Source organism: Sceloporus undulatus, chromosome 2 (genome assembly GCF_019175285.1).
Source record: "Sceloporus undulatus isolate JIND9_A2432 ecotype Alabama chromosome 2, SceUnd_v1.1, whole genome shotgun sequence".
Classification (NCBI taxonomy): domain Eukaryota; kingdom Metazoa; phylum Chordata; class Lepidosauria; order Squamata; family Phrynosomatidae; genus Sceloporus; species Sceloporus undulatus.
The window spans coordinates 148554577-148573598 of NC_056523.1; the positions used below are offsets into that span (position 1 = coordinate 148554577).

General features: G+C 47.8%; 1 protein-coding gene across 1 annotated transcript; it reads left to right on the forward strand.

Moving 5' to 3' along the window:
* The first annotated feature begins 2226 nt into the window (after positions 1 to 2226).
* LOC121920429 lies at positions 2227 to 11921 on the forward strand. The gene is made up of 3 exons (XM_042447565.1): positions 2227 to 2345; positions 2535 to 3258; positions 9929 to 11921. Exons 1-3 carry the CDS (start codon positions 2227 to 2229, stop codon positions 9944 to 9946), a joined length of 861 nt encoding a protein of 286 aa, XP_042303499.1. The 3' UTR covers positions 9947 to 11921.
* Positions 11922 to 19022: the final 7101 nt, after the last annotated feature.

The following is a 19022-nucleotide window of genomic DNA, read 5'->3' on the forward strand; positions in this document are numbered from 1 at the left end:
CTAATATAAAATACAAATGCATGCTTCTTAGGATGCATCTGCACTGCAGAAATACTTCGGTTTGACACTGCTTTAACTACCACGGCTTAAAGCTATGGAATTCTGGGAAATGCAGTTTGTTGTGACACCAGAGCTCTCTCTAACAACAGTGGCGGCTAAATATCCCACAAAATTACCCTTTCCCAGGATTCCATAGCCTTGAGCCAGGGCAGTTAAACTAGTGTCAAACCAGAGTATTTCTGCAGCGCAGATGCCGCCTAAGAAGCATGCATTTGTATCAAATGCAGTTAAAGCGTTGTCAAAGTGTATTATGTCTGCAGTGTGGATGCAGCCAATGCCATTCACTCCCAGCTGCCATTTTAAATGAGGCTTGGCTGATTTTCCCCTCCTCCTGCTTCTTTTTCTGTTGTGTGTGTTTTGGGAGGCTTTTGAGAGAGGGGGGGATGCACAGTGCCACATTTTAAGGTGGTTTTGGCAGCCTTGGCCATGCTTAAACTGGAGGCCCTGGTGAACTTCCTCCTGGACAGGGCCAGTAGAAGGAGGAGCCGGGGTCAGCCTGCCTGGGCCCTTGGCTGGGGGGGGGGGTCTCCCAAGAGCTGGGCTTCCCTTCCCCATTGGTCAGCTGGGGAGAGACCCTCCCTTTGCAAACAAAGAACAAGGGCCAGTCAGGCCAGGCCTGGGGAAGGGGAGCAGGGAGGGAAAGGGGGGGGGAAGGCACTGCAGAGCGGATTTAAGGTGGGCTCTGACTCAGGAGACCAGGGTTCGAATCCCTTCTTGGCCATGGATGCCCTCTTTATCCTCTTTCAGTCTCAAAGGCCAACCCCCCTCTGAAGAAAGTTGCCACATGCACACACAAAACCCCAAAACCCTGAGGGCCATGCTTAAACTGGAGGACCTTTTGGAATTCCTCCTGTACGAAAGGCTGAAATGTAGGCCAGGTCCTGGAGAAGGAGGAGGACCCGTGGCCACCACACCAGGGCCCTTGGCCCAGTGAAATGCAATGGCATGAGTGTTGGACTACGTAGAAAACCAGGATTGGAATCCCGGCTGGGCCATGGAAACTCATTGGCTGACCTTCGGTGAGTCACACTCTCTCAGCCTCAGAGGCAAACACCCCCCCCCCCCCCCGCTCTGAAGAAACTTGTCAAGAAAACCCTGTGACAGAGTTGTCTTGAAGGCCAGTGAGGTGTAGTGATTTTGGAGTTGCACACTAGAAGACTAGGGTTTGCTTAGGCAAGTCACATTCTCTCAGCCACAGAAGCAGCCCCTCTCTGAAGTAACTTGCCAAGAAACTCAAACAATAGGTTCACCTTTGGGTCACCCTAAGTCAGAAACAATTGGAAGCACACAACAACCACCCCGTGCTTTTCCCCCAGGAGCAGCTCCACCGGGCCTTAGCAAAGGGCGGCCTACTTGCTGGAGGCAGCTGGGATCCGGAAGTGCCCGCTCGCTCCGTCCACAGATTCCAACATCCATGGCTTGCAAATATTTTAAAACACATATCTGTTCCAAAAAGCAGAGCTTCTCTTTGCCACTTTATATAAACGACACCCGTTTACTTGTTGTACTGGGAGCCTTTTAGCTTCAAAATCCTAGCCTGGCTGGGGAAGCCCCCTGGGTGACCTTGTTCAAGTCACACTCTCTCAGCCTCAGAGGGAAGCAAGGCCAAACCTCTCCCTGAAGAAACTTGCTAAGAAAACCCTCTGTAGCTTTGCCTTAGGGTCCCCATAGGCCAAATGTGGGCATCCATGAACTCTTCTTCCCTCAGGCCCTTTCCCCTGAGAAGGAGAGGAGGCCCAAGTGGGGTCTGCAAAGAAGCATTGGGGCCTCCAGCAGTTGGGGCTTGCAAATCCTTTTTTTGAAAATCAGGTCCAAAAAGCAAGGTTGCTTGTATTACCCTCTAGATTGGTTACAGTTGTAACCCGCCTTAGAGGCAGCTTAGCCTTAGGCGGTAGGAAGCAGTATGTCAAGGAAGTGGAATTGAGGCAGGCCCGACTCCACCAAGAAGAAGGGCCCTCCTCCTCCTCCTCCCTGCAGGCCCTCTGCCTTGGCCCAGGCCTCGGAGGAGAGAGGGACTGCGGGGCAGGGTCCCCTTCGCCTTTGGGGGCCTGTCTTTTGAGACTGTAAGCCGCCCTGAGAGCCTTTAGGGCTGAAGAGCGGGGTATAAATAGCCTAAATCAATGAATGCCCCAAATCAATCAATCAATGAGGCTGCTCTTGCTCTAGATGCTGGAAGAGGAGGAGGAGGAGGGGAGGAAGCGAGCCTGGCAACTAGGCCGCCCCCGGTTCCTCCTTAAGAGAGTGGCGGCGGCGTTGGCGGCGTGGTTCCCATTGATGAAAGCGAGGCGAGGAGGCGGTGGGGGAAGAGGAGGCGGAGAGGCGGCCGCTTCAAGCCAAGGCCCCCCTCCTTCCCTGGCGTGTCTCCTTCCTTCCCTCTCTCCCTCCCTCCCTCCCTCCTTCCCGCCCCGGGCTCTCCTTCCCCAGCTCCTCTCCCTTGGCGGCGGCGGCGGAGTCCCTGGGGGTGAGACCTGAAGCGGAGCCCGAGAAGGAGAAGGAGGCCCCTGGGCGGCTCTCGCTCGCTCGCTGGCTTCCCTCCGAAGCGGACCGGGAGCGGCTCTGTGCCGGGTCCGTGGAGGGGACAGGCCAGGACTCTCTCTCGGAAGCAGCTGGAAAGGGCTAGGCCCCGGGGCTGGAAGAGCAGCAGGAGGAGGAGGAGGAGGAGGAGGCCCGGGACGGAGCCCAAGGCGGACCCAGGAGCCAGCCCTGACTCTCTCTCTGTCTGTCTGGAGGCGGAGGAAGGGGGCTGCTTGTCTTGGGCTCCCCTGCCCTCGTCTGTCTGTCTCCCTCCTGGCCCTTCTCCCAGGGAGAGAGGAGCTGGTCCCGGAGGGGCAACTGGGGCCACCCCACCCCCAGGCCCTCCGGGTGGCCCAGGAGGAGGAGGAGGAGGAGGACCATGCTCCCCCCCCCCGCTGCTCAGTCGATGCCCTTTCCAGAGGCGGAGGAGGAGAGGAAAAGTACCCGGAGGCCGTGAGAACAAGCTGCCCAGACTCTCCTCCAAGGCTTCGGAGTCCCTGGGCAAAATGGAGGAAAAAGGAAGCAGGACATGGAGGACGGGGCCGAAGAGCAAGTGCCACACGCTCCAAATGGAGGGCCTTCCAGAGGAGATGGAGGACGGGGGTAAAGGAGAGGCTCCGGAGGCGTGCTCCGGTGTTCCAAAGGGAGGGCCTTCCAGAGGGAAAGCATGGACACCGGGAGGAGGTGAGCAAAGACCAAGCTCCCAGCACTGCTCTGGAACGCTAGACACATGCTTCTGACCCAATGCTTCCAATGGAGGCCCTTCCAGAGGAGACACAGAAATTTCTATAGGTCTTGTTTGTGGAGGTCGGGACCCAAGCACATGCTCCAAGCACCGCTGTGGCGTTGTCAGCGCATGCTTCTGAGGGGATGCTCCAAATGGAGGAGCTGCTGACCTTCCTCCTGGAGAGGAGGGCGCGTCCGGGAAAAGGAGGACGGCGGCGCAGAGCAAAGGCAAGACCTCCCCCCTCCTCCTCCTCCCCCCCGAGGCGCAGGTGGCCGAAGGGGGAAAGAGGGGGGGGAGGCCAGGCAAAGGCCCGGATGGGCCAAAAGAAGATGGGGACCTTTGGGGAAAGAAGGACAAGAAGAAGGAGACTGGGCCCACGCGGGGGGAGGAGCGGGGGGGGTCGGGCAATTCTCTGCCGCCTCCCGCTCCTCTCCCCGGCTGAGGAGGGAGAAGGGCTTGGCCCCAGGGGAAGCCAGGCACAGAAAGCCCGCCTGGCCTTGCCATAGTTTATGGGGAGAAGGGGGAGGGGGAAAAGAGATCTGTGCAGCTCCCCCCCCCCCAAATATATTAATAATTCTTCATGGATGGAGTGAATGGGTGGGTAAGAAGGGAGGAAGGAAGGACCTGACTTCTGGATTTGCAGGTAGGTCGCTTCTGTCTATTGAACATATAGTTATGTGTCTTATTTAAATTTATTTATTTATTTAATCATTTCATAAATATATTAAAGATGGCTACAGATACGTGTGTGTGTGTGTGTGTGTGCAAACCCAGGGCCTGGCTTCCCCGTCGGGATCATGGAAAAATACACATACGTACATACATACATACATAGATCTATAAAGATAGCTACAGATATATATGTGTGTATATGTATGTGCATATTTATAAAGATAGATACATATCTATTCATAATCCCGACGGGGAAGCCAGGCTCTAGCTTTGGATATATATATATATGTGTGTGTGTGTGTGTATATATATCCAAAGCTAGAGTCTGGATATATGAATAGATACAGATACACATATAGATGTAGCTACAGATATATTTAAAATGCCTTCTGCCACCCGGAGATCTCGCTCCCCCCATTGTAAATCCAAGCCGTGTAGTAGCATATCTCTCCGGGAGACGCTGGCTCCACAGCTTTGGGAGGCCGTTCTCCTCCATGCAGAGCCTAGGGTTGCCAGCTAGTATTTGGTTTAAAATGTCTGTCAGGGCAAAAGACTTCCAAACCTCAGCCATTTCAGGGTTAGGTTCAAATGGAAAAGCGGTTCCAATGCAGGATTTTAACGGTGCCTACCTACCGCTTCATCTGCAGTAAGCAATTCTAATAGTCTTAATGCTGGGGATAGGGAAATCTTATTGTTTTCTATTAAACTAGCAACCTGAAAACGTTTGCTTTTTAAGCATGAAAAACGTGTGTTGAAATAAGTGGGGAAGTCCCCAAATCCAGATTTAGTGAAGGCTAACTGGCACTTGGCATCATTTCCCTCCACAATCCCAATAACGTTATTGCTAATTAGATTGCCTTAACGAGATATAAATAACCCTTAACTCTTAAGAGCGGTGTGAGCCTGGGGTGGCCTTCCTTTCCTCGACTTTTTGGATTCAAAAATAAATAAAAACCTAGGGGGTTTGAAACACTGTGGATCACAGTAGATCAGTGTTCAAATATCTCGGATCGAAATTTAATTCAGGGCTTCGGATGGGCCAGATGGAAACGTTTATCTGAAGCTGTAACCATGCACCCTTTTTTCCCCATGCACGGCGGCGGGATTTACTCCTGAGTAGCCTTGGGGAGAGGTTTAGCCTATGGAGCTTAAAGATATTTTTTAGTCGAAAACGAAAAGAATTTATATTAAATCCCAAGTTTCGGATAAGAAATCGGTCTCATTTAAATTAAACCCAAAAAACCCTTTAACATGGTGAGGAAGGAAATTCTAGATATTCTGGTTATTCTGAATTTTAAAAGGAAGAAAACAAGGAGACGCAAGAAATATCTTTGTTTTCGTCCATAATGACGGGAACAAAGGGATTTTATGAAGGCGCTCCTTTTGTCTTTAAAAGCTTAGAATGCATAATAGTAGATAAAACACAAAAGAGGGCCCACGTTTATTTCAAGTTGCCCACGGCTTTCCCAATTTTTTATAAATATAAGGTGTTAGTCGTCTGCAGAACAAAGGGCTGCATCGTGTGTGTATATACACATACATACATACATACATACATACATACCAGGGCCATTGGTACCATGATCTCCAGGCTTTTAAAAGGGACATTTTCTCCCCACAAAGGCTTGTATATATTCCATTTTGAAATGAGCAAATATTCTATATTAACTAGAATTCTTGGGAGGAAGCCCTTTAAATGCTTGGAAATGAATTATAAACCTGAAGTTTATAATTTTGTAAAAATAGAAACAGATTTGATTAAAAAAACCTAAAAAAAACCCAACCAAACACGTCTTTAAATAATCTAAATCATTACTGGAGAGGAATTTAGGAATTTGTCTCAGAAGACATGTTTCTTCTGCTTTCTCATTGAAAACCTTCATTTAATAAACACGATTTCACGGGGTGAGGGGTTAAAAATAAATAAATACACACCCCAAGTTTTGCTTGTAGATTTATTTGCAATAACTTTCCCGCAAATATTTCTATTCTATTCTAATTCTTTCTATTTTGTCTCGTGCCGCATAAATCTGATCTTTCCTCGCCGAGGGGCTTAAAATTACTCCATAAAGACGGAGGCTGCAATCCTATTTCATTTACCTGGGAGTAAATCGCATTGAACTTAAAACCTTAATTTGGGACTAGTCCCATACAGGATTACATGGGTTAGGCTGCAATTTCATGATGCTTACTCGAGAGCAAGTTGCACTGAAATTGATAAGGTTTGACTGCAGCCTTCCTATGGCGATCGGTGGGGTTTGGGGCCGACTCTGCTGCCATGTAAATCGTATTTGTTTCCCAAGGAAAAAAAGAGAATAAAAAGAGAAAGTGAACCGTCTTCCCCTCTACGTTTTTATTTTGATTTTGGTACAGATTATCCCAGAGAGGCTTTCCCCCTTTATTCTTCCCTCTCTAAATCTTAAACTGATTCTCTCTCCTCCTTCAGCAAAAGGGATTGCCTTTAAACATAGATGAAAGAAATACAAATTCTGGTGCCTCTTTCCCTTGCTATTGAACCACGGTCGTCGTCGTCGTCGTTCTGAATTAGGCGATCGGAACATTAATGACTTTAACTAGTTCTGGAAACACGATCTCAGATTTAATTATAATTAAAAAACAAAGAAAGAGGAGAGGGAGCCCCGGAATCGTTATTTACATGTGCTTGTTTTTACAACATATTTGTATTTTCGGCCTCTTTTAGGAACTCCTCTTTGTAGCTTGGCCTTGGTTAGGCGTGTTCCTTTTATTGGATTTTCTTACACTTTATTTGGTTTTCTTACATTCAATATTACTATTTTTAATTCAGTTTTCTCCTCTTCTCCCTCCCCCTTCCACCCGATTTCCGATCTCTCCCTCCCTTCCCCCCCCCCAACATTATTTACGATCCTTTTGATGAACCACCTTTCCCTCCCATTTTAAAAAAAGAAACATTGTGATCTGGTTCGAGAAAACCCTTGTTCGTTTTCTGTCTTTGGGATTGGGACGTTTGAGGTTTTCAGCGGCAAGGGAAGATTTTGCAAGAGTTCAAATTGCATGGGGTTTCTCCCCCTCCTTTTTTCCTTCCTTGCTTCTCTCCTCCTCCCCCCCTTTTCCCTCCCTCTCTCTTTTAAGACTTAAGTTGGAAGTGGCAGGGAAAAAAATAATTAGATGGAAATAAAAGATTAGGCTAGGAAATCGGTCAGGGCTTTAGGAGGATATAACACTGGGGACATTAGCCACACATTAATAAATCTTTCTCCCAAGATCTGACAAAAGCGGCGTCCTACAGAACAGCAGCTCTCTCGGCCCCCATTCCTCCCCTTAATGGTTAAACTGGGGAGGATCTGCTCTGTAATGGGTTTTGTCCCTCTGCCTCCGAGTGGGACGCGGGAGTGATTTCCTCCACGTTTTAATAAAAAAGATGTCTTTTTTAAAAAAAGGTTTTAGAAGTGTAATCTTTGTGGATGGCTACATTGGAAGGGGATGGGATTGAAAATAGGGTCTCCTCCTTTTCCTTTGCCGGAAAGATTTCTTTGAACAGGATCTCAGATCCCTGTGGGCTCTCATCTCTCAATAGTCAGATCTTTTGTTTTTTTGGAAGATCTCTTTTCTCTCTCGCCCTTCCCTTTAGCCTCCCTGCTTTTAAAATATTATTATTATTAATTGTTATTATTATTATTATTATTATTATTATTATTATTATTATTATTATTATTGTAGCATTTCCTTTCCGACTTTTCTCAGCCCGATCCGATCGGTAGGAAAAGGGATCTCTCTTTCGCCCATTGTTTCCACAGTGGGATCGCTCTCCATTGGGAGTGAGTAAACGCTGTGTAAACGCCGTTTGACCAAAGCACCCCAGCCTTGCGGAGTTAAACATTGAGTTGCACGCCTTTGTTGTGGATTTAAAAAAAAAAAGAGAGAGAGAGAGATGATTTTTTAAAATTGTATTTATTTTTTCTGGTCCCAAATTGATGGCAGAGCCTCGGTTGCACAGGGCTGGGATAATTTTGTGTGTCTTCTCCTTTCCTGTGTTGTTGTTGCCGGTTTATGACCTTTTCATGCTGTTAAAAGGGGACGTCTTGCCACATTTAATTTCGGTTCCAATGAGATATGGAAAAAAGGGGGGGAGACCGGCCGTTTTGAAGTAATTTGATAAGCCATCAAGTAGGAAATCCGAATGAGAGGAAGGTTGGGGGGAGTGGGGAGGGGAAATGTGGAGGGGGTGAGAAGAGAGAGAGCTGTAGTGAGAGAGCCTTGACTGCTCCAGGTAGAGTTTTCTTTATAACCTGAATTTACAATGAAAGCATTCTCCTTTATGGATATAATAGATTAGATTTCACAACTTAATTCAGGGGAATGGTAGCGTTTAAGGATCTCCGACTGATTTTATTACACTGAGCCAAATTGGATGCTTGTGCTTTTAAAAGGAAAACGGTTGTGACATGAAGATATATAATTTTTAAAGTAAGAAAGGGGGGGGGGAGAGAGAGGGGGGGGGGTGTCGGGGGGAAAGGAGAGAAGTAAGGGCCTCGGTAAGTCAGGGGGCAACCCTCTCTCCAAGCCAAGGCTTTGGGAAGGAAACCTCAGGCAGGGGGAAAGGTTTGGGTTTGAATCCAGCCACTTCTCGGACCCACCCTTCAATCGCACGTTTCAAACGCCGTTGTGGTGCATTAAGTTTGCCTCCCCTCCTTTTTTTTTTACACCAGTCGATGCGCTTCATAGCCAATTGGATCACACACCTCTCTTTTTCCCCAATAGGGAAGTTGTTACTATTTCTTTACTTGAAGTGTTAAGAAGGGACCAATCCTTTCCCCATCTATGTTGTAGCAAATTTCTTTGAATTCGGAGAGGACAGGAAATATAAATACTGGGTGCATCCGCACTGCGGATATAATCCGATTTGGCTCTAGGCTATGGAGTTCTGGCAAATGTCGTTTGTGCCACAACAAACGATACTTCCCAGAATTCCATAGCCTAGAGCCGTGGCAGTTAAAGCGGGGCCAAACTGGATTATTTCCGCAGTGCGGTTCCATATCCAGGGAGCGTCGCAGAATTCTTGGAGTGTGTGTGTTTCTCTGTGTGTGTTTTGTGGTGATGGGGGACCCTTGCAATACAAGGGTCACCTTACAAATAAAGAAAGAAGGGGTCTCTTGGACTCCTCGAAGCCCTACACTTGGATGGAGAAACTCAGTGGGGGGGGGGGGGGAGGAGAAACAGCCGGCGCCACCTTGCTCCCCACACCGCGGGGGGGTTTTCTCCCCCCCCCCCCCGGTTTTCATTGCCTTCCTTCGCACCTTCTTTTTCTGCAGGAGACCCAGGAAAGGCAAAACTTTGGCCGGGGGATCAGGGGGGAGCACACTTTCTCTCTCTCTCTCTCTCTCTCTCTTAATCGGAAAGAGAGCCGCAGATGCAACACTGCCATTCGCTCCCCGATGGACAGGCTGGCCAGAGGCCCTCCTTTTCCGGGACCTGTCCTCCATCCCAGCCCTGAGGAATGGCAAAATGTCGCCTCCCTTTGGAGCCCGACGAAGAAGCACGGGTGGACCTTTCTAGGAGGGGATGAGCTTTCCTTGGGTCGCGTCCCTCCACCTTTCCCCCCCCTTGCCTGTCCTCCCTTTGGCGGGGCCCGGTCCTCCAAGGCCATGGGGCCAGCCTGGCGATGGAAGGGGCGGCAGGAAGGGTTTCCGAAGAGGTCTCTCTCTTTCCTCTCCCTCCCAGCCCAAAGGAAGGCTAGGGCTTCCAAGGGGAGCCTTAAGGCCGGCCGGATGAACCACTCACCTCCAAGGACGGCGGATGGAAGCCAAAGGGGAGCAGAAGGAAGCCTCCAAGACGGCCGGGCCTGAATGGAAGAAGCGCCCTCCCCTTCCTTCCTTCCTTCCTTCCATCCATTCATTTTTCCTTCCTTCCATCCACCCATTTTTCTTCCTTCCTTCCTATCTTCCATCCTTCCATTTTTCCTTCCTTCCTTCCTAGGTCCCCGGCTGGAGGTAGCCCCAGACAGCCTTCTCTCCAAGCCCCGTCCGGTTCCGACGGAGGCCGGCCCCAGATGCTTCCGAGGAGGGAGGAAAGGAGGCCACGGGTGCCTTTCTGGAAGAGCAGCCACCCGCCTGCAGCCGCCTTCTCCCTTCCCTCCGCGGCACTGACTCCAGGCTTTCCTCCCTCCCTCCGCTGGAAAGAAAGCATCCAAGCCCGGCGAGCCTAGCGAGTGGCCTCCCCGAGCCTCCTGCCTCCCAGGCGCGGGAGAAGAGGAGGACGCCATCTCCCTCCCTCCCTCCCTCCCTCCCTCAACACACACACACTACACACGGAGCCAGAGCCACCCCGGACAAGGGAGGCTTGGGGTGCCACAAACAGGAGCCAAGAGGCCCCTTCCCAGGCAGAAAGAGGGGGGAGGGGGAGTGCCAGCCTAGTTGGGAAAGAAAGCAAAATAAGATGCATTCACACTGGAGAAATAATAATCCAGTTGGACACCACTTTCACTGCCCCGGATCCATGCTATGGAATTCTGGGGTCTGCAGTCGGAGTCACAAAGAAGCCCCAGGGCAGCTGAAAGTGGTGTCAGACCGGATTCTTGTTGCAGTGTGAATGCTGTGCGGCTGCATCCACACTGGAGAAATAACTCGGCTTGGCACCGCTTTCACTGCCCTGCCTCAAGCCTATGGAATTCTGGGATTTGGAGCCCCCCGCCCGCCAGGGTGACCAGAAGTCCTCCTTTTCCAGGACCCGTCTTCCATTTGAGCCTCCTGCCCTGGAGGAATGGCAAAAAGTCCCCCCTTTGGAGCATTGGCTCAGAAGCACACAAGCGAAGGATGAAAGAAGGCGTCCCTGGTTTTCGTCCTTGGCTCAAAGGGCCAAGGAAAGGGATCACTCAAGGGGAGACTGGGCCAAAGGTTCCTTGCTAGGGTTGGTCTGGCTCAGAGGCTATTGGAAGCCAACTCCTCGGCAAGGAGTACAGAATAGAATGCAGCCCATGGAACCCGTGGTTCCAGGCAGTTCCGACTTCTAGCGGCCCTAAGGCGAGCCCATCCGGAGGTTTTCCTGGCAAGAGTTGTTCAGAGGAGGCTGGCCATTGCCCTTCTTCCCCTGAGGAGGCTGAGAGAGTGGGACCTATTGCCCAAGGTCCTCCAGAGGCTGCCTATGGCTGGATGGGGAGGGCTCCAGCCCTGCTCTCCAGAGCCATGGAGCCCAGCACTCCGGCCACTGCCCCTCTCTGCCTCTGTCCCTCTGCTGTCAACCGACCCTGTGGAATGACACCCCCCGAGGAGGGATTCTAGCAGCTTGTCCTCTTGGCTCCTGTCCTCCCTTTTCCCTGGAACGTCCTCCATGTTGATTGTGTCAGAAAGTGGGGGTGTCGTTGTGTGTGTCTTGGGGGCCTTTCCCTGGGCTTCTGTCCCTCTCCCCTGGGGCCGAAGGGGAGGCGGCCAAACAAAGCCTCCCTCCCTCCCTCTGCCCCCCCCCCGCAAAGTCCTCCCAGGGACAGGCCCCGAGCTGCGAAGGCCCATTGTAAGCACACAAAGAGAAGGAGAGAGAGAGAGAGACCCCCGCCCCCTCGCCTTCCTTCGGCAGGAAATCCGCCCCCCCCCCCGCAGTTGCTCCAAGGCCAGCGCCAGAGCTCCGTCGGCGGGAAGCCTTCTCCTCGGCAGGGTTAGCAGCAGGCCTCGCTCCCCTGCCCAGCCTCCCGAAACCCCCGCCGGCCCTGGGGGGCTCCAGGCCTGCCCTAGCCTGACAGGGAGGCATTGCAACAACCCCGCAACCCCAGCCCCTTGACCTGCATCCCGGTTAGGAAGGCCAGGATGAGGCCTCTCTTTCAGGGGAATGTCTGGTGAAGCCCTTGGCAAGAAGGGGGGGAGAAAGAGATAGGAGAAATAGATAGATAGGAGAGATAGATAGATAGATTAGATGGAGAAATTGATAGATAAGATGGAGAGATAGATGGATAGATTGATTAGATGGAGAGAGAGAGAGATAAAATGGAGAAAGATTAGATGGATAGATAGGTAAGATGGAGAGATAGATAGATAGATTAGATGGAGAAATATATTGATAGATAAAATGGAGAGATAGATGGATAGCTTAGATAGATAGATAGATAGATAGATAGATAGATAGATAGATAAGATGGAGAGAGATTAGATGGATAGATAACATGGGGAAATAGATAAGATGGAGAGATAGATAGGGTTGAGAGATAGATAAGATTAAATAGATAAGATGAAGAGATAGATAGACATTCTATTAACATGCTTTCATTTTAAAAAAAGTGTGTGTATATATATGTGTGTGTGTGTGTGTGTGTATACACACACACGCACACTGTACACACAAATACTACTTTTAAAAATGAAAGGAGGGAATGCATGTTAAAAGAAGCCAGGAGCTTCCCCTGCCCCTCTTCCTTTCATGCACTTTTCCTCCTTTCATTTTTTCATTTTAAAAGTGTGTGTCGGTGTGTATACACACACATATACCACACACACTTTTTAAAATGAAAGGAGAGAAAGCATGTGAAAAGAAGAGAAGGAGCAGGGAGCTCCTGGCTGTTTCAAAAGTCTTGTTTGGCTCACCTTTGAGGAGGTAGTTTATAAATGGATCCTGAGTGTGCAAGGAACACTTTCCATTCTGATCGCTTCATCTCCGCTGGCGTGTACCAGACCAAAAAGGTGGCTTGCCTTTTTATTTTTGGCTCTCCTTTGAGAATAGGAATGGAGGTGACCAGATGTCCAAACTTCAGATGAAGCCTTTACATTATAGGGATGCATAAGGCCCCTGTTTCTTTGCCATCTCTTCTTCAAATCATCCATTCTTGTCTGCATGCTTTCTAGCCCCTACTATACTTTTCCCAGCGCAAGAGAGTATTCATATGCAATTGCATTTTCTTGCTGTTTGGATGTGAAATGGAGAACTGTGCCCTGAATGTGTGTACAAATACCATTGTCACTCAATACATACGTAACACATGATAAAAAAATAAAGAGATGTGTTATGGAACAATGATGTTGATCCAAAGGTCTCATTTTGCTCAGCCAAGTGGCTTCACAGAATCATAGCGTTGGGAGGGGCCTCATATTATCCCATGGAATTCAACCTCCTACTCAGTGAAGGAACTCTACCTAAAGCATCTCCAGCAGATAGCTGTCCAGCCTCTTTTGGAAGACATCCAGAGAAGGAGAAGGAGACTCTACCATTTCTGTAGGGAATTGGTTCCACTGAAGAATCAATATTACCTTCAAGAGGTTCTGTCTAATGTTCAGTCTATTCTCTTGTAACTTCAGACCATTCTCTGGGGCAGCAGAGAACAGGCCTGCCTCTTCCTCTCTGTGACAGCCCTTGATGTACTGAAGAGTGCAATCATGTCCGGCCTCAGTCACCTCATTCATTTGAAGACATCCAGGCACTTGATTTCATAGTCCACAGAATTTCTAGTTCTCAAAATCCTACAGAAATAACCAGGCTGGCCAAGGAGAAACCAGGGCACTGATCTTGGTTTGCAAACTTGTGGTTTTAATTCTGATACCTCCATGAATTCAAGTTCTGAAAAACAGGTGTCATGATGACCTACACTGCAGGGTATGTCATTCTGAGGTTGTTTACAGATCAGATCCAAATAGGGCCACATTGTAATAATAACTATACTCATGCTAGTTTGTGGACAGGGCTTGTAGTCCACTTTGTTGATGCCACTGGGGCGTCTAAATAAATGTGTTTAGAACAGATCGTCAAAGTGTTAACACAAACTTCACCAAAAAGGGTTGCGGGGAAGGAGGCGACATTCTAAACAAGACCTGACACTAACACAGCAAAGGAGAGGAATGCACCAATATGCTAAACTTACAACACAATATACTTAAGTTTTATTTCCTTAAGCATATTGAACTTCCATATAATTTGTTTGTTGATAATATAAACTTTGCAGTAAACCTGGGGGGAGGGGGAAATTAACAATTGTGTCTGAAAGAGCAGAAAGTGATTTGAAAGAGGGATTGCTCCTAACCAGGTCCTGTGCCCACTCTGCCATCACTCCCTTCTCAATTGCTTCTGTTCAAACAGGTTGGGCAGGCTTTGACTACAACAGAGGAACCTGCCAAATCTATTTTCTAGAGGCATTAGTGGATTGATAGGACACACATCACAAGTAGTGATCCACAGTGTGAAGAAAACAACAACAGCATGGTTGCCTACACCTGAAATTGTCACTTCAATGACTGCCATTTTAAGGCTTCAATTCTAACCCACTGAAAACATTGCCATAAAACTCTGTTTTCCATGCAAGGTCCAAACAGGAGCTTTATTCCCACATTGTTCAGTTTGGGAAAGGCTCTGAAGTCTGGCTTAAACCAAGCAATTGGGATAGAGAAGTGGAATTCAAGACAATTTCCTGCTTGAGGTAAGACACCATTTTAAAAAATGCATTAAGTTATATTCCACCTTTACTCCAATAATCTCCAGGCAGTGAATAGGGTTCTCTTCCCCATTTTATCTTCACAACAACTCTCTAAGAAGAGCAATTGGTTGGCTGCTGGATATCTTTAGGGCTAGGTGGGAACAAGAGCCTGGATTTTGCATCTTGTAGCACCTTTGAGACTAACTGAAAGAAATCGAGAACATGAGCTTTTGTAGAGTTCAGTCTCCTTCCTCAAATGCATTTGATGAAGATGCACCAGATGCATCTGAGGAAGTAGACTGTAGTCTATGAAAGTTCATGCTGCCAATTTCTTTCAGTTAGTCTCAAAGGTGCTACAAGATCTCTCTACAAACTGATTTTACAGACTAACACAGCTATATCTTTGACTTCTCCTTTCTGAGTTGGCAGTTAGAAACTGGGCAGAAGCCTAGATCAGCAGATGAATGAAAAAACAGCAGCAGCCACAACAATAAAAATGGCTTAGAGGGAAAGCAGCTTAAGACCTCCTCACTGTCCTTTGCTTAATCCATTGGATGACATGATTCTGGGACAGCAGGGATGATGGAAGACCCTTCAGGATGGAAGCAAAATGCAGGGAGGGCCTGCAGAGAAAAAACTCCAGCAGTTTGGACAGAAATGTTACTGTTGGGCAGCACAGTCCATCGATTCCTTGGTGTGCCTTTTACTATGTCTAGGAGCATCTGGATGGTGGGAATGCACATGGACCACTATTCCACACTGCCTCACATTCCAAGTTTGTATTTGTGTTTAAAAATAATATCCCACTGAGCTGGCACCCCCCCCCCCCTTTTTTTTTTTTTTTCTTTTAGAGAGAGAGAGAGAGAGAGAGAGAGAGAGAGAATGCAAACAAAGTATCTCCCTTATAGTGGTACGCATATATGAAAGAGCAGCAAATTGTTTGCAATTTTTCAGTGCAACACTGAAATATCTTAGCTGGGGTAGTATCCTGCCTCTGCCCTAACAGAGGGCTGGCCCCCACATGGACCTTGAAAACTGCCAGCATTTGTATGGAGCTGCAGTTACACCTGGGTATACATTCCTCCAGCCATTTCATTCACAGTTCTTTTGTGTGTGTGTGTTAATTTTGCTGACTTTAATGGTCAGGAATGCTCAGAAGGTTTATGGAAGCCTCCCTCAGCCTCAAGTCCATCAAATGTCCTAGACTATAACTCCCAGCTGTCTGGGGATGGTGGGAATGTTAGTCCCTGCTTGACCATAAAACCTACTGGGTGTCTTTGGGTAAGTCACATGCTCTCAGTGTTAGGAAAAGGCAAGTAAACTTCATCTAAACAAATCTTATCAAGGAAACCCCATGATAGCCCCCTCCCCCCAAGGGTCACCATAAGTCAGAAATGACTTGAAGGCACACAACACACACACACCAGGAGGGAAAAACTAGTGAAGGAGTATACTGATTTATAAGAACTGAGGCAGATGTGATGCTGGGAATTCTGCTGTGGCATCCTACAAAGCCTACTCAAAGGGTTGGAAAATAATTTGGCAAGTCTGGGGGCAGAGGCAAATGGTAAAATGCAGGAGCTGAGACAGGGCCTCTCTCTTTGCTTTGCAAGGCTAAGACAAAAACAGTCAAATCCCCCCTTCCCCAGAGACTGGAAAAGTTACCTTTTGGGAGGGGCTAAAATTCAACTGTTTCTCCCAACCAGAGGAGACTCACTAAATCAAGGGAGCTTGCATAACTGTTGGTTTTACCAAGTTTTCATTGATTCAGTGGTGCTCTTTGAGTTGGGACTATCAAATGGATTTAGGCCTTGAACTATGTTTCCCAAAATCCTGCAGCCAGCCTGGCCGATGGCCATGGTAGCTGGGGAATTCTTTGAGCTGTTGTCCAAAAAATAACCTCCCCAAGTTCTCCCTCCCCACTTAATTGGGGCACCCATGTTATGGGATTTAATGGGTGAAGACCTTTCAGTGAAGGATTTGGGTTGCATGACTTTGGGACACCATCCATGAGGATGTTCTTTAACTCATTACATTGGAGCTTTTAAATCCCTAGCAAAAGAACTGTTTCCATTAAAGGTCAGTCCTTGGCTAAAGATAATGACTGGTAGTATAGGCAGAATTGAAGTCTGATCACATGTCCTCTAAAGCACAAGAGTGGGGGGCAAGATTATTTCCCCCTCCTTACAGAAAGGGCATCTTGTTGGTTAACATTATTCACAGTCCAGTAGCTTTCCATCTGAATATTACATAAAATAGCAGACAGGTGAAGACAACTGATGGACAGGTGTGAGTATGTGTGTATATAGAGGTGTGCAGGAAGAGAAAGAAAGCACTGGATCAGCAGTTCTCAAACTTCGTCTCAGCATTGAGCCATCCTTGGGAAGGTAAAAAAAAAAAGGAAAAGGTTTGACCGTCCCCAAGGACATGTCCAATCCATACAGCAATTGCCTGTGCTGCCAACTGGGCGCTGCAGTGACATGCTGAAACGGGTGTGGGAAAACAGGTACTTCCAACCTTCATCCCTACCTCTTCCCTAGACTCCCTGGAGCTGCTATCAGGAGTTAGATGTGCAAGGAACTGAAAAACATGAAGGAGAGGTAGGAAGAAATAAAGGATGAACCCTACCTAAGTAGAGTAGGCTGGTTGTCTTGGGGAAGATGAAGGGCAATGTCAAAGGACAGCTAATTGACAGCTATTTTGAAAATGTATTTATAAATTTATTTATTTAAAAGGAAGGGAGTGTCATCTGAATTTTCTGCCCCAGGCCCCAAAGGCACTGGACTGGAAGCAAAAGAATGAAGGGATGGGGAGAATTAACACACTACCCTTCAATAGTGTATTCTGGGTTGTTGTTAATGTGTTACAAAAACAGGGGGAGGGGATTCAAAAATCATGCCAGAATAGAAATAAAACCTGTTGAAACAGCAATATTTAAAAGCCTTGGGAAATTAAAAGCAATATCTTCCCCTGGCCCCCAGAAGATTGCGTTGGCGGCAGGAGAATGACACTGAGAAAGGAGCTCTATGACAGGGTGTCACAACCATGAATACCATCTTTAGGCATGCAGTCACCTAAGCTGGTGTAATAAAAACTTGCTTTTTGTCGTGCTCTTCCCTTCATCCATTTCTCTCTTCCTTATCAGCTGTCTCAGTGGTATCAGGTTTTAGAATGCAAGCTCTTTGGGGCAGGGAGCCATCCACTTCACTCTGTAAAGTGCCATGTACTCTAATAACTGGTGATGATAGTTGCACCTAGAGGAGATGCCAAGATAAGCCACAGATAGTAATTATTTCATTTTGGCTCAGTCTGCGCATCTGTTGCTACTGCACTGCTCCATAAGCAAACATGATTGAACATTTTAACTGTTCTGTTTTGTCTCCAGTACTATTTAACATATATGTGAAACTGCTGAGAGTGGTTGTCTGGAGTTTGGGGGTCCCATGTCAGCAGTTGGCTCAAGACTCCCAGTTCTGTTTCTCCCTTTCACCAAACTCCAAGGAAACTGTTTCAGTTCTAAAGCAGTGCTTGTTGTCAGTGATGGACTTCAGGAAGATGAACAAATTGAAGCTTAATCCAGACAAGACAGAGTTGGTTCTGGTCAGCCAAAAAGCAGGCCAGAGAACAGGAATCCAACCTCTCATGGATGGCATTACTTTCCCCATGAAGACAGATTTACAATTTCGGTGTACTTCTGAATTTTGTCCTGAGTCTGGAGGCCCAGGTTTCTGTGGTGGCTGGGAGTGCTTTTGCACATTTAAAGTTAGCGTGCCAGCCTTCCCATCCTTGCAAATGTCTAATCTCATCACAGTAACATATAACTTAGTCACATTTCATTTGAGTGCTACATGGGGGTGGCCTTTGAAAAGTGCTCAGAAACTTCAGTTGGTCCAAAAAATTGCAGCCAAACTATTGAATGGGGCTGTTTACGAGGAATACATGCCTTCCTTGTTACAACAGCTCCACTGACTACTAGTCTGTTTCAGGCATAGTTCAAAGTGCTGATTATGCCCTATAAAGCCCAGGCTGTCTGAAGGATTGCCCCATCCAAATCTTCCATTTGTCCTAACTATTCCTTAGTGATAGTCCCAATTAACTATCTGTTGGCCCATCTGTTTAGCCACTTTTTAAATGGCCCAGTTTCTCTTTCTTCCTCTTCCTTTCCTCTTCCTTCAATTGCTGCAAACTGAGTTTAAGGTGCAAAATCAATTTGAACTCAGTAAACTCAGCAGTAGGGAGAGGAGAGGAGGGATCCTATTAGCAGGGGTAGGCAACCTGCGGCCCGCGGGCCGGATGCGGCCCGGCGAGGCCTTGGGACCAGCCCCAGCCCGGTCCTGCTGCCAATTGCCGCCGGGGCCTTTGGCCTCTCGCGCGAGGGGCATGGTGGGGCAATTGTCTATAGAAGCCTCAGAAACATGCATTTATCTTAACATTTTAAAAAAAATCAGCATTTTTTCCGCGTGTCCTCCATTTTTTAATAAAAGTGTCCTCCATTTGAAAATATTGTCCTACATTTGTCCCGGTTTATTTGTATATTTAATTTTTTAAAAAATTATTTAATTATTTATTTTTTGGCTTCGGCCCCCCAGTTGTCTGAGGGACAGCAACCCGGCCCCCGGCTCAAAAAGATTGCCTACCCCTGCTATTAGGGTTCATGAAAAACAAATTATTGCAACCTTGCTTAAC

Bases quoted from the DNA above. Each gene is read 5' to 3' on its own strand.
- LOC121920429 (XM_042447565.1), top strand. From the start codon at position 2,227: ATGCTGGAAGAGGAGGAGGAGGAGGGGAGGAAGCGAGCCTGGCAACTA. The intron at 2,346-2,534 runs GCGAGGAGGCGG...TGAGACCTGAAG, and splicing joins TTCCCATTGATGAAAGCGAG to CGGAGCCCGAGAAGGAGAAG.